Source organism: Carex rostrata, chromosome 33, assembly GCF_964058835.1.
Source record: "Carex rostrata chromosome 33, lpCarRost1.2, whole genome shotgun sequence".
In the NCBI taxonomy this organism is placed as follows: domain Eukaryota; kingdom Viridiplantae; phylum Streptophyta; class Magnoliopsida; order Poales; family Cyperaceae; genus Carex; species Carex rostrata.
Window position 1 is genome coordinate 1,189,217 of NC_135950.1, and position 15,432 is coordinate 1,204,648.

Genomic DNA, 15,432 nt, shown 5'->3' on the forward strand with positions numbered 1-15,432 from the left:
AATTACCTCACGGCGGTGACGGTTTCGAGGCCTTCCGGCACTGTGTTTCTATGCCTATACTGTTCAGTACCTTTGATAGAGGTAAAATCATTGACAGAGTTATTTTGACTTCACGCAGTGCACAACCATAGAGACAGATGAAAAATTATATGACCAATGTGTTGCGTGGAGCAAAAATAGCTCCGTCAATGTCTTTAACGTGTCGAATAACATGGTCTCCAATTCAAGAATTTGGGTGTTGCCCCTGCATGTGTTGTTAAAAAATGGGATCAAAGTATCAAACAAACCTTTCTATGCAAAAAAAATAATTTCTTAAATAAACCTTTCACAATCACAATCCAGAACAACATAACAAACTCTGAATTAACAATAATAAAATGATCTGAAACCTGAAATAAAAATACAACTACAAACCCTCAAGGTCCTATTTGCTTTACTACCTAGTTGCAAATGGCAATATATCTAACTGAAAACTATGCACCTTCAATTACATGCATGCATTTCCTTAAATTCCAAAACCCTAATTGGGATCCTCATTCGGAGGGTTTAACGGGCAAGGACGGGCAATGGAGGAAACATGGTCTCCGCCCGCGCTTATCACCAGCTTGCTGTCCCATTCCTCAGTGACTTCTCGATTGGCATTTTGAATTTCAGGGTCTTGATGCATCATCCGAGGAGGATACAAGCGAAATACAAAATGCATCGCCTCCTCCAACGCCGCTCTTTCTCTTATTTCTCTAACTTCTCTCATATCTCTTTCTCTTCCCGCCATTGTTGTATCTCGCTCTTCACAACAAACTTTCGTAAGAACATAAAGAAGGAATCTTATGCAAATGATACCACATAGCATGAGAAGTGCCAGAACAAAGTAGCTACCAACGGTGCGGTGAGGGCACCCGACGAAGCCGATACATGCCATAATTGATCAGATATTTGGAAAGATATTGTTTGTGCATGTGATATGTTTTTGTACTTTGGAATTGTTTGAAGGATTCTTTTCTTGGATGAGGAAAGGGAGGGAAAGAGAGGGCACTTTGTTTTGTGCTTATCTTGCTTGGAGAGATGGCACTCATATATGGTAGACCTAGATCATATAAGATTTGGCCGGCCCTCATAAATTCTCTCCATTTGATGTATGAATGGATGGATACGTGGCATTAATATTAGCTATACGTGTTCATTCTCATTTTTAAGTACTGTAGAGAGCATATATTCCCTTGAAAATCTCTTCCAAGTTTAAAAAAAAAAAAAAGGGTAGAGCATATATGTTAGTAAAATGGAGAAGAAATTAAAACCAGGCTTAAAGATTAAATAGAAATTAAATTTATTTTGATTTTCAGACTTCTACACTAGTCAAATTAACTTTTAATTTCTCTTTAGTGGCTGAGTCAACAATTATTATTTTTAATCTTTACTGTAGAGAATCTCCTTCACTTTACGATTTGAGATTAAATCAAGCCTCCATTTAGGCCGATTAGCCATTGGCAGTGACTAAATCATCATGAATTTTTTCGATTAATCAACCGATTATTTCCAATTATGACTAATTATTCTTGATTAATCTCTTAGCGATACTCTATCCGTTCGACAACCACATATCGTTATTTACAACACTAATCTTAGCTAGTTTGGCATTCGGGTTAGCACAGGAAGCAATATTATTGAGCTTTCAGATTCGTACCAAGTTAAAAATAACGGTCCGGATCCATTAATTGTAAAAGATTCCCTTTTCTGGAGAGGATGTGAATTCCCCAACTACGGGGTCTCAGTGTTTTTTTTTTTTGTTTACAAAAAGTTGAATAACTTATTTAAAAGCTTATAACTCCCTAAGATTTCTTGGTTTGCATAAACTTCTGTTAATTTTTGAGAATGATGAAGGAAAAAAAGAAAGAACAAAGGTTGCTGAGACCATTAAATGAGTAACTTGCTAATTAAACGAGCAAAGATTTTAAATTATATTATAATTTAATAAATATCAAATAATAATTTAAATTACTATTTTATAAGACTTATTAAATGATATTGTGATGATATAAATGCAGGACAATTGATGAATAATACCATATCTTCAACGAATAAATACAATATAATTTTAAAACTTACTCATTTATAATTTAGTAACTTACTCGTTTAAATAGTCTCCATTTCCTTTATCGGCCTTTAGAAATCAATAAAACTGTAATTTTCAAAAATTCTAAAAAATTAGTAAAAAGTTTCAAAAATATGTAAAATTTGATCTCCAAGCACATTTTAATATGAAGAACATGTTGAACAGGTCAACTATTTGAACTTGAAAATGCAAAAATAATACATAGGCGTATACTTTTTAAAACCAAGTATGTATTTCACAATAGTCGAATATTGTGTGAAAAATTGTACTGGAGATATTTAGATTGTGAGTTAGCAGTTAACCGATTGACAAAAAGCTTCTCTTATAAATATTTCATTCACCTGGGAACAGAATCAATACAAAATTTAGGAAGGGGCTTTTTGCAAAAAAAAATGCTACCTAAAATTTGCAATGCACTGATACACGACTCTTCACTCTCACAAATGAGAAGCTACCATATATGTAAATTTATACCTTTTGAAGCATGCGTGTTCCCAAAAATTTGAACCTTATACAGCCCAAGCTGCATAATAAGGGCAATAATTAGATCAAAAGGAACAATTAATATTATTTACAAGTTATCTAAAATAATCACACATATAAAATAAATGTTAGTCTTCATCAACAAAAACCTTTAAAAAAAAAAAAAACATTTTTATAATTTCCCATACAATGTCACCTGTAATAAAAAATCAAATTGCAGCTGTGAAGTTCTGGAGCAGTATATATTTTGGATTTCAAATTCCAAGTGAGTGAACATGAAAGGAAAAAAAAAACACTCTTTAAGTAACAAAGGTAAAAACAAGCAAGAGTTACCTTACTAATTCACTTGTAGAAGGCTGTAATGGGGCGGTCAAATCCAGCCACCGTACCAGTCAACTTGTCAGTTATCACTTCTGCTGATCTGAATCCAATCTATAAAAATAATGTGCAGTAAGTTCAACTATAGGGCATGTTACCAGTACCAGTTTTACTTTAGCAGTACCTGATAAGTTTGAGACCTTTGGATTAACTTTTAAAACAAAATAAGGAAACTGTGCTCAGGTGCTACTGGTACGATCTCTATATACATCAGCACGTGATGATTGAAAGAATAAGCGATTTCACCAGGACATGTATTGCTCTCGAAATTTGAATACTTGAGTTTATTCTGTCTATTAGCTTAATACTTAGGGAATGAATTCCAATTTGAGTAACAAATTTGTACAATACAAAATCGTAAATTTGATTGATCCAACATCACTAATATAGCATTATTCTTTTTAAAAAACTCAACAGGTTTTGTCATCATACGTGTACCAGTAATGAATTGACTGTAAACTGATTCTAAGTCTTACTGTGGTTTCAGATTCAGTACACAGTACATTCTACAGAAACCCCTTAGAACACAGAAAAGAAAAAGAAGTACCTTATCAAGTAATATTTCACGAAATTTTCCTGGATGCAAAAATATTCTTTCAAAATTAGCCTTGGCAGTCTAAAAGGAGAAAACACAACAGGATCAGTTGAGATCAAATGAAATATAGCCAAATGGAGAAGAGATTAATGATTTCTTCTTGTTATTAACAGTAAATTTAAATAGGACTAATTTCTAATGCCCATAAAAACTTTTTCAAATTGCCAATTTCCCAATCAAAAATAAAAAATATCTTATAGCCATTTTCTCTATCCCCACTACTTGTTTAACCTGCCACGGATTTAGTATTAAAATTTTAATTGACAATTTTACCCTTATAAAATGGACACCATTACCTTTTTGAACAGTACAAAAAAAGAATAAATGACCCACATCTGAAAGAAATATGTTGAACCGCTAAAATGTATGTCATGTGATATTCCAAATTTGAATCCATCAGTTAATGTGTATGTATGCATCTCATAGAGGGTTCAGAATTGATGATGGCAACATATTCTGATTCAGTACAACGGTAAATTTGAAGGATATTAACAGTTTCTGTATATTTCCGATTCAGATACAACAATTCATTCATGGTGCTCAAGATGGAATGCCTTTGGCACAGCTAATTAACATTAATCTGACCCGAGTAAATTAATTTGTTAACTTTTGGATGCATCCTGCTTTCACGTTTCATTAACCCGAGCTTTAGAGATTAATCTATTCTTATTTTGTAATATTAGAGAAAATAATGGATATCTCCATTTTATGCAAGGGTAACAATGGTCAATTAAATGTTTAAAAAAAAGTCTATGGTAGGTTTGAAAAAAAAAAAAAAAAGGATAGAAAAAAGGATGTTTATAATGGGAAAACTGGCAAATTTTTTTTTTATTGGTGCATTAGATATTAACCCATTGAAATATTTCTTCCAAAGGAGAACAAAGAATCAAAGATGAGATAGCTAACCTCAGAAACCAGTCGGTTTTGTTTATATGATTTCCAAGGCTGAGGCTCCAGCAAAAATACTCCACCCTAGCAGCACGGAAGCAAAAGTACAAAAATTATAACAAAGTCTATGGACCAATTTGCAAATCTCAAAATCATCATAATTGAACTTTGTTTTGCACTTTACTAATGTATCAGTCATATAATCATTACTGGTATAATCCAGCCGGTACCATTACTAAAGAGAACTGTATAATTATTAAAGAGAGCAAGTTCCTTTTAGGTAGATTAGTTTCAGGTCCTTCTTTTACCCAATTTGTTTGTGCCTGACCACTTACATAAGCTGCCGCTAGTTCCTAAATGCTATATAAATAAGTACTTTCAAGAAATGAAAACATACCGGTCGAAGAAGTCTCCAAATTTTAACAAACAAGGTAATAATTCCTTCATCTCCCCAATTTAAATGGATCCACTTTGAAACACTCAAGCTGCATAGGCAAAAAAGATCTCATAATCCATATGTAAAACTCACGATAATGACAAATAGAATATCCAGGGAAAACAAGATAAAAAATAATTTTAAGACTTGTCACAGTTTCTATCAACCAAACGAAAATTTGCTAAACTTAAAAAAGAAAAAAAGTTAATGCTTGGTTCAATACCAGACAGTAATGCTGAAAAACCACAATCGGCTGAACAACTTGAAAATCACAATCTACTTCATGAATCTTTTGTCTGCATGGTGATCAAATTGGGCGCTTATCTAACTTTTTTCTCTTTGCAACTGCACTAATACATTCCCATACTTATAAATTATAGTTCTTCTCATACTATAAACTATTCCTCAACAGTTTGAGTCATCGAGATTATTTCCAAATACTCATCGATAACATTGGGCTTCACAAGGCATTCCATTAAATGCTTGTTTTTACCAAGATAAGAGCCATTAATTTCAAATGCTAAAATTAGTAAGTTACATGAATCAAGCAAAGTGTTCAATGCCCTTCCAAGCTTGTAAGAGATAGTGTGTTAAGTGATATAGTTGAGTTTAAACGGTCCAGAGCACAGTTTACTGATCTTATTCTTGCTTCAATTTTACAGTAGGGATAAGATATTGGATTTTACTTGTAAAATAGAACCCTAAATGTAAAGTACAAAGGTGAGCTTACCAAACAATTGCATCATACTTCTCAGATGAAACATGCAGATGCTCTACAAAATTCTCACGGTGAAATGAGACTACTTTTAACGGATCCATTTCTTCATCAACATTTATTTCTCCTTTTGAAGAAGGATTATCAGCATTGTCAGAAAAGCCCTTAACTTGTGTTTTATTTGAATTCACTTGCCGGGAGGCCTTTCTTAAGTTCCAGTGAGCACTCTCAATCAAACCTGGTACGAATTAAGAGTCTTTAGTCTTTATCAAGTTGTAAAAAACAGTTAACATAAAATTTTCTAATGCTTTTAAGAGCGAGAAACACTGCACAAAACCCTCAAGACAGAACGATTGATAGGAACCCTTATCTCAAATTGAAGTACATAATACCCAAATTACTATTGAACCACCCCCCCCCCCCCCCCCCCCCAAATTGACTTACAAAAGTAAGGGTTTTTTTGTTATTTTCATTTGAAAATGGTTATAAATTATCCAAGATGAATATGATACAAAATAAAAGTAAGAACAGGAGCTAAGAAAAATGGAAGCTCACCTCCATCGATGTCAATTCCAACAATGCTTCTACATCTAAACTTCTTTGCTGTACCAGGATTCCAAAAAAAAAAAAAATTTGCATTAATTCCTTAAAAAAAGGGAAATAAATCTGCTGCAGTCCCGAATCCAGTGAACAGTACCCTGAAATCCCTGCAATCCCGAATCCAGCCATTGAATTTTTTCGAGAACGCATCTCGAAACAGCTAGTTTTCCGTGCACGCATCTCGAAACAGTTCGACAGCTGGATTCGGATTGCAGAAATTTCAGGGTCAATGTTCACTGGCCTTGCATTACAGCAGATTTGGGATCCAAAAAAAGGGGGACAGGTTCTCTATAACCAAAGGGGAGAACTAGATTTGAGCCAATTAATTTCTACATAAAATAGGAGGCAAGTGATGAACAGTAAATTACCAATAGCAATAGTAACTATCCCCTGATTGCAGCCGATGTCAAGGCAATCTTTCCCTTCAAACCACTCTTTCTTAAATACAGCTAGCCTTGGATCCTCTTTTGTATTCCGGTCTATCTGCTCAATCAAACAAAATGTTTTACTCTTTCTATTCCAGTTTTTCCATTCAAATTCCTTTTTATAAACCCTAAACCTCACTACTAGAGATATTATCATTTGCTTCGATTCAATTTGTTGTTTCATTACAGTGTGAGAAAAATATGGAGAAATTGCGATAAATATTAGCTGGAAATGAAAGGGGAAGAAGAAAACCCGATAGCCATAGTAGCTCTTGTAGTTGCCATAGATGAAGACATCTTTCTCTTTGCGCTTTTTGTTACTTGTCCATTTCCCCTTCGATGAAGCTCCGTTTTCTTCTTTAGTTGGCTCTGTGGCCATTATTTCTCTCTCAGTCAAGCTCGATTGTTTAAAAGCGGGAGAAGGGAACTGGGGAAGAACAAGGAAAGAGAGAAACCCTGGCGAGGCGGCAATTTCCGAATCTCCCGCACAACATACTAGTGGTAGTATGATTAGGGCAATGAAAACCGCACGATCTCAGATAAACGGCCAGATGGGTCATTAGGTCTTTTTATGATTGCAGACGATCCTAAACATCTCACAATAGGTGTCATGGGCTTAGCTGAGAACAGGCTAATGTAAACTCAATCAACCTGCGTTAGAAATTCATAGAGGGCCCATAAAGGCCCATCAACTAGTACCTCATGCAAGATTGCATCTGAAAAGAACATTTTCATATTTTTTTTAATTTATTTGATCTCGTCCAATAGCTGCTGTTCTTAAAACTTGATTAATGAAAAGACTTATCAGACCATCGGAATAAATGCGTAACTTCTTAAATAAGGTAGAGAAACCTGGAATAACTTCAGAGACAGGTCCTATGAAATTCTCCAATTTAAAGTTAGAAAAAAAAAAAAAAAAAAAGCAATTGTATGAATTCAAATGAATCAATTAAAAAAAGTGATAAGTGGGCCCAAAAAGGGTAAAGAAGTCATAGTATGAATTTATTTAGCTGTAATAATGCACAAGTATCCTATAATTGTGTTACATCTTGGTTTCAACGATGTAAGGCGAAGGCAGCCAAAAAATGCTTTATTGTATTGTCTACAAATTCAACTGCTAAAGATAGGTTTTGCGTAATCTTGGAGACTTGTTTCATTTGTCTCTTTGTTTCTTCTTCGCTGCAATTCCTACTCTAGAATGTTACTTCTATTTGTTTGTTTAATGCTTCCAAAAAAAATATATATATGCAGAAGATCTCACTAAATAGTAATCAACAATCAACAATCACCTTTATATTTAGAGGTACTAAAAAGAAAGTACCTCTAAAGTAGAGGTTTTCTTTCTTCAGAGTAAATGTTAGAGTAAACTCATCCAACTATTTATTATTCATAAGAAAAAATTTATCGAAATTTTGAACTTATGACCTTAATTATATTCAGAGATGGATTCAGAGTTTTTGTCAGGAAGTGGGGGCAAACTCATTTGTTAATTTGACAAAAGATAATGTTTCAATTTATAATCAATCTTTAATTTGGTAGTAAAGATGCATATTCTCTAATATGAAAAGTTGTGAGTTTGAAATTTGAATGAAAAAAAAATAATTTGTTTTAAGTTATAATAAATGAAATAAAATTATGCATCTGATGTGGAGTGGAGGCAGAGGCAAAGCGCATAGTAGGGACCACCGGGCCAGAGAGTTTTTGTAGTTAGCGTTTTTGTTTGAAAAAATGATTTGATTGAGAAACGGGTAAAATTTATGTGAAAAATAAGGCATAGAAAATCAAAGACGAGATTCACTTATTTGAACCTTTTGGAGCATTGATTTAGGGCTAGGTAATTTTATAACAAGCTTTATTTATTTGAACCCGTGAACTAGATAGTTTGAGCTAATATTATTTTAGTCAATATTTATAGACATAACAAATTCCGATATTTTTTTAATATCCAATATTAAATAAAAAAATATCAAACATATCCAGTAAAATTGGGTATTTTTAAAAATGTTAATCTATCTATTATGAACGGTCTGAGTATTTTTAAAAATACCTAGTTTTGCTTAATATATTTGATATTTTTTATTTAATGTTGAATAATAATAAAAATATCGGTAACAAATTTAAATGTTTGGCTACTGCTGCTAGCCTAAAATCCTCACTTATTTTTTTAAAGAAGTTAACTAAAAATAGTTAGAGACTAACAGAAATATTGAGCCATAGCACCGTAGGTCTCTATGCAACCCATAGCACCGTAGCTTTACCCAAAAAGTCCAAAGAAAATTTGGCATTTTTTTTCTCCTTCCAAACACGTTAATTAACACAGCCATGTGTTACTAGTAAAACAAAACAAAAAAAAATAGTTGCTATATATTGCTTGCAAATATTTGAAGTATTAGTTTTTTTTTTTGTTTAAGTAGGAGAAGAGAAGTATATATTTTCTGTCATTTGCAAAAGCTAGTTGATGCCACGATCGAGTTATGCTGCCAAGCAAGCAATTCATTCCCTTCTTTTGTTTTCAATTTAGTCTCTCTTATAATTATTCGGTGCCAACCTTCTTTTTTATAGTTCCCTGGACCAAGCATATTATAGAATACTAAGCTTTTGTTAATGGCGCGGCCCGATTTTTTTATTTATATCCAAAAAAATGTATAAATTTAAAAAACTAACCAAACCGTTTATCTTTTTCCAAAACTACCCAAACCGGAAAAAAAATTTCCGGTTTCAATATCAATTTCCGGAAAAAAAATTTCCGGAAATTGGATCCTAAATCCGGAATAATTTTTTCCGGATTTAGGATTTTTTTTTTTAGGAAATTTTTTTTATAGGAATTTTTTTTTTCATTTTTCAGTTTTTATTTATAATTTATTTATTTTTTTTGTATTGAAGTATTACAAATATTTAATATATTTTAAAAAAAAATAGATGGAATACTATATAATTTGATTTATTCGAAAGACTGCTACAAATAATTCGGATCAACATTTTTCATGCCGGATTTTTTATGACCGTAAGAAAAATTAATATAATATAATATATGTATATGTATATGTATATGTATAGGTATATATAATATAATATATGTATATATAATATAATATAATATATGTATACGTATTTATAATATAATATATGTATATATATGTATATATAATATAATATATATGTTAAAATGTGCTTGCATATCAAATTTTATATTTTTTTGAATTTTTTTACTATTTATTAAGTATTTAACAAAATCGCTATCTATATTCAGACCATTGAATTTTTGTACCCATCTTAATAAATAGTAAAAAAATTTAGAAAAATGTAAAATTTGATCTGCAAGCACATTTTAAAATATCCATCATGTTGAATGGTTTGGATCGACTGTTTGGACTTTGAAAACTTTGAAAATACCGATCGTTGAATGCCTACCGTTGAACGAAAACTTAAACTGAATTTTTGAGGCGGGTTTAGCAAAAAAAAAAAAAAACAAAGAAATCCTAAATCCGGAAAAAATTATTCCGGATTTAGGATCCAATTTCCGGAAATTGGTATTGAAACCAGAAAAAAAATTTCCGGTTTGGATAGTTTTGGAAAATAACAAGCGGCTTGGTTAGTTTTTTAAATTTATATATTTTTTTGGATATAAATAAAAAAAATCGGTGGTGCGGCTCTATAAGTGACTGAAGAATTTCGGAGAGGTGGCGCGGCTCTATAAGTGACTGAAGAATTTCGGAAGTTATGTATATATTGAAAATGAGAGGAGGGTATTTTTGTCAATTTTATTTTTAAATTAATTAAATATAAGCTTAAATAAATAAATGGGGATAGAAGAAATAAATTATAATTTTTATGGGGATATTGGATATTATGGTGTTTTTATGGAGAAATTGGCTATTTTGAAAGTTTGTATTGGCCGGTACACTATAAATTTTCTCTTTTTTTTTAATATTTTTACTTTTTTTACATAAATGGTTCAAATGCAGTGATTTTGTACTTATTAAAAAAGAGTAAAAAGTTTCAAAAAAATATAAATTTTGGTCTCTGATCACATTTTAATATAAAATTTTGTACATATTAAATGAATGTTGAGCAGTTTAGATCGACTATTTAAACTTTGAAAACAGAGATAAAATATGGGGTATAATTGAAGTACAAAACCAATGTCACATTTTAACCTTACTCTTATTATAATAATAATAATAATATAATTATTATTATTATTATTATTATTATTATTATTATTATTATTATTATTATTATTATTATGCTATATTCATTTAATATTTTAGAAACTATTATGCAAACTAAAAAATTCAAATGTTATATATGTTTTTCACTACTTATATAATATGCATATCAAATTTGAGTCATTTTTATAAAATGTGCTGGTAATCTATAAAATAGTCATTGAAACTCGGACGTTAGAAATATTAAATTGTTTGATAAAACACCGATATGACCCATTCATGCTACGTTTTTGAAATATTCCTAAACTCAAAATTTAATATTTTTGAGTAAATTTCTCAACTATGAAAATGTGCATGCTGCCTTCACAAGTTGACTTATAAATGAAAGAAAAGAATTAAAAGTCAAAATAATTGGTTCATAATGTGCTTTCTTAATGGCATTCAGGTGCATGTTCTTGGGTTGACCAAAAATGTAAAAGTCAAAAGAGCAATGAAGCTATTAATTCAAAGCACAAATCCATGTTCCTACATATAATAAAATTTCCTATAAAAGAATCTCTTCTAGAAACCCCTTGGCAGTTTTTTTTATTATGCATATATATGAGGAAGGTTCCAGGAACTCATCATATCTCATACTGTATATCTCTGTTTTTGAAGTCCAAACTGTCGATTTGAACCGTTCAATATGATTTTCATACTAAAATATGCTTAGTGATAAAATTTTATAATTTTTGAAATTTTTTTATTATTTTTTAAGATAGGTAGAAAATCATTGTTTTTGAACGGTCTAGATACAGTGATTTTGTACATATCTTAAAAAATAGTATAAAATTTCATCACCAAACATATTTTAGTATGAAAATCATGTTGAACGGTTCGAATTAACAGTTTGGACTTTGAAAATAAAGATATACAATATGAGGTATGATGAGGCATGAAAGAAATGAAATATTATAACTCTCCTCTCTCTCTTTCTCTCTCTTTATATATATATATATATATATATATATAGAGGTGGGCTACGGTGAGTTGCGAAGTAAAACGCGTTTCTACTTCACGCCGTATTTTTATTTCGAAAGTCCAAACGACCGATCCGAACCGTTAGATGTTTAATCCATATTGAAATGTGCTTGGAGACCAAATTTTATATTTTTTGGAATTTTTTTACTATTTATTAAGCATTTTTGAAAATTGCTGTTTTGCTGTAAACAGTAAAAAACAGTAAAATTTTCTGGACCATCAGATCAGCGACTTTCAAAATTACTTAATAAATAGTAAAAAAATTCCAAAAAATGTAAAATTTGGTCTCCAAGCACATTTCAATATGAAGAACAAGATGAACGGTTCGGATCGACGTTTTGAACTTTAAAATCGCAAAATATGAGCGTGAAGTAAAATAGTTGCTTTACTTCGCAACTCACCGTAGCCTAGCTCTATATATATATATATATATATATATATATATATATTCGTGATTCTTAATCTCATAGAGTACATTTGAATGAGAACTATAATAGCTAGAATAACGAAATTTGAGAATAGTAAATGAAAATAGAGAAACAATAGTGATTTTTAAAATCACACTAATCTAAAATTGTGGTTTTTAGATTAGCTAGAATAAAGTTTTTAGATTAGTGTGATTAGTAAATAATAAAATAGTGTTATTTGGATTAGTAAAATATTGTTTGAATTGTACATTTAGAATAGTGATTAGCTGTAATTGATAAATAATAGTGCTAATAAGGTGCTTAAGAAGAAATATAGGCAAGTAGAGTCTTAAACGAATTGTCACAGCGTAGAGATAACATAAATTAGTGTTAATTTTGTCATTTCGAGACTGTGTTGACGAAAATAAAATAAAAAATTCCTATCTCTTCACACTTCCGAATATTTGCTATTCTAATATTTACGAGGAATTAATAGAAAATAACAGCTAATCTATTTCGAATAACAAAATTATTTATTGAATACAAATTGTTATTTCTACTGGCTCCTATTTTAAAATAGCTTCTATTCTTACATCCCACCATAACAATAGAGAATTATATAAATATATATAATTATATACTTAGTTTCAGTATCCCAGACAGATAAATTTTAAATGTTTCTGGTAATGCATTTGCTGGTACATATCCAAAACAATAATTAATACAAGCAAAACAAAACTAGGCAACCACTCCTCTATAAACAAGCCAAGCAGCACAACCAGCTGCTCTTCTTCTCTGTTCCATTCCCTTCTTTTCTCATTTCACCCAATAAACAAACCAAAACCTCATCTCCTTCTAATCCCAAGAAAACCAAGAAAACAAGAGAAACACAAACAAATTCAAATTCTCTCATGATTCCTCTCTCTCTTCTTCTTCTCTCACTCAGCTCCTTCTCTCTCTCCTTTGCTCAATCTGAAGATCAGTATGCCCCAACACCGGGTCCCACGGTGTCCTTTCGGCCGAGCGTAGCGATCGTGATCGGCATATTCGCCATGATGTTTTCTCTCACCTTCCTCCTCTTAATGTACGCTAAATATTGCCATAACAACTCAACCGGCCTTGCTGCTAACGATGCCGATGTCTTCCTCTCCCCTAACCGGGCCCACTCGCCACCAACCGGCATTGCTAAAGCCGTCATCGAATCCCTCCCTTTCTTTCGCTTCTCGGCCTTGCGCGGGTCCCGTGCAGGAATGGAGTGTGCAGTGTGTCTCTCCCCTTATACCGATGCCGAACTGCTACGCCTCTTACCGGCTTGCAAACACGCGTTCCACATGTCGTGCATCGATCAATGGTTAGAGCGCCACTCGTCATGCCCTCTCTGTCGTGCACCTGTTTTGGAGTATTCAGCTGATCAGGTAGGTGATGACGTAATCACGCCTGAAATGCTCTCTCTGTTTGTAGAGAGAGAACCCTCTTTCCGATATGAGGAAAAGAAGAAAGAGGCGGTGCATGAGAAAAAAGGAGCAGAGAATCCGCCGTCTGTGGCTCCGGTGTATGATAAATTCAAACACCGGATTGTTATCTCAGGTGCGGTTTTGAAGAGCCGATGGAGTGATCTCAACTCAGCTGATCTAATGTCGCTCAATTGTGATATGCTCCGGGTCGATTCAAGCCGACGGTTCTCTGCACCGGATTTAGTTTCTAAGCCCGAAAAAAACATCCCCGTAAAATCACCCGATGAAAAGGTAATTTATAGGGTATAGATTTTAACAAAATAGTTTTGACTTTACGCAGAGCATGAGCCATATGCCGATATGCGTGCTGTTTTGATTCTGTAGTCCATGTGCTGCATGAAGCGAAAACTGCTCTGTACCATAACTGTATATATACATGTTGGTATATATAATTAGAAGAATTATATAATGCAACTATATATATATTAATAGGTGGTGAGTATCAAAGAGGAGATGGAGAAGAAGAGATTGCTTGAACTGAGAGCAAATCAACTGAGCAGCTCTTGTAAAGAAAGAAGTAATATCACGGCCGAACCAACGGCTGTGATTTCACGGGCAACACGATCGATGTCAGAGATCGTCAACTTTGCACGGGTTAGAGGATCAAGAGACCCGAACCCGGTTGGGACAGATGATCAAGTGAGGCGTATGTGGCTTCCGATTGCGCGACGAACCGTGCGGTGGTTTGCCGGAAGGGAAGGTAGGTCCCACATGCTGCCTCAGCCGTACACCAGAGAGGAAGTTATTACTGCAAGTAATCCGGATTACAGGACAGAGATAGATCTTGTCACCTCGGTTTAAGGCTATAATTTAATATTTAATTTGATTAATTAAGAGGGATAATTAATCTATATAGAGATTTGCTTTGATTCTCCGAGAATGTGTCCCCATGCAAGATGCTTTTGTTTAACCTGATGGGGCACTTGATTATATAATTTTCTATATATTGAGGGAGAATTAGTTGATAGAAGGAATTGATAGGTTCTTTTTTTTTTTTTTGGGTTTTGTAAATTAGAGATTCTAAGAGCTGTATTTTTATTTTTTTTATTTGTTAGATTTTAGTTGAATTTGTCTTGGCTTTTACCTTGGCATATATATTATTCTGTGAATATGAATGGAAAACACGTTGTTTTTGTATTTAATCAAATTCTACAATGTTTTTTTTTTCCTTTTCTTTACTTCATATTAATTTATACTTAGAAAAATTAGCATTTTATAATATTGAACGAATTGAGCTTCCCATGATCACAATTGAGTGTTGCGTTGTATAGTTCTTCTAAGGGATTTTTTTTTTTTTGTTATACTATGGGCTACAAGTTTCTATGAATTTATTTTATTTTGCCACCATTGATCACTTTCCTTCAATTTCACGTTGTTTATAACACGAAATTCAATATCTATAGGAATGAATAATTCAAATTTTTGTTTTACTAATTAATATTTTACATTAAAATTAATACATGGAATTATATCATTTTGAAATTATTTTGAACAAAATAAAAATATATATATAAATCATCACATTTTTTTATATATTGTCAACTTATTGGAGGCATTGATTTATTTAAAATATTTTATTGTAAATTAAAAGCTGTAGAAGCATCGATTGTATGATATAAATTAATTAATTCCTTGACAATTAATGCAAAGAAATATTTGATTACGCCATAGTTGAAAAGGCGTCTTCACTGA

General features: G+C 32.2%; 2 protein-coding genes across 2 annotated transcripts; one reads left to right on the forward strand and one right to left on the reverse strand.

Moving 5' to 3' along the window:
- Positions 1-2,361: 2,361 nt before the first annotated feature.
- LOC144548730 (S-adenosyl-L-methionine-dependent methyltransferases superfamily protein) lies at positions 2,362-7,109 on the reverse strand. Its single transcript, XM_078297456.1, has 9 exons — positions 6,884-7,109; positions 6,574-6,688; positions 6,161-6,208; positions 5,621-5,843; positions 4,852-4,939; positions 4,473-4,538; positions 3,519-3,587; positions 2,927-3,025; positions 2,362-2,633 (listed from the first exon to the last, which is right to left on the reverse strand). The coding sequence occupies exons 1-8, from the start codon at positions 7,007-7,009 to the stop codon at positions 2,936-2,938; spliced, it is 825 nt and encodes a 274-aa protein (XP_078153582.1). The 5' UTR covers positions 7,010-7,109; the 3' UTR covers positions 2,362-2,633; positions 2,927-2,935.
- A 5,830-nt stretch (positions 7,110-12,939) lies between these two features.
- Positions 12,940-14,958, forward strand: LOC144548588 (putative RING-H2 finger protein ATL12). Its single transcript, XM_078297291.1, has 2 exons — positions 12,940-13,971; positions 14,173-14,958. Exons 1-2 carry the CDS (start codon positions 13,138-13,140, stop codon positions 14,539-14,541), a joined length of 1,203 nt encoding a protein of 400 aa, XP_078153417.1. The 5' UTR covers positions 12,940-13,137; the 3' UTR covers positions 14,542-14,958.
- Positions 14,959-15,432: the final 474 nt, after the last annotated feature.

Bases quoted from the DNA above. Each gene is read 5' to 3' on its own strand.
- LOC144548588 (XM_078297291.1), top strand. From the start codon at position 13,138: ATGATTCCTCTCTCTCTTCTTCTTCTCTCACTCAGCTCCTTCTCTCTC. The intron at 13,972-14,172 runs GTAATTTATAGG...ATATATTAATAG, and splicing joins TAAAATCACCCGATGAAAAG to GTGGTGAGTATCAAAGAGGA.
- LOC144548730 (XM_078297456.1), bottom strand. From the start codon at position 7,009: ATGGCCACAGAGCCAACTAAAGAAGAAAACGGAGCTTCATCGAAGGGG. The intron at 6,209-6,573 runs GTAATTTACTGT...ATCCTGGTACAG, and splicing joins GATAGTTACTATTGCTATTG to CAAAGAAGTTTAGATGTAGA. The intron at 3,588-4,472 runs GTTAGCTATCTC...TTCTCCTTTTAG, and splicing joins AAAACCGACTGGTTTCTGAG to ACTGCCAAGGCTAATTTTGA.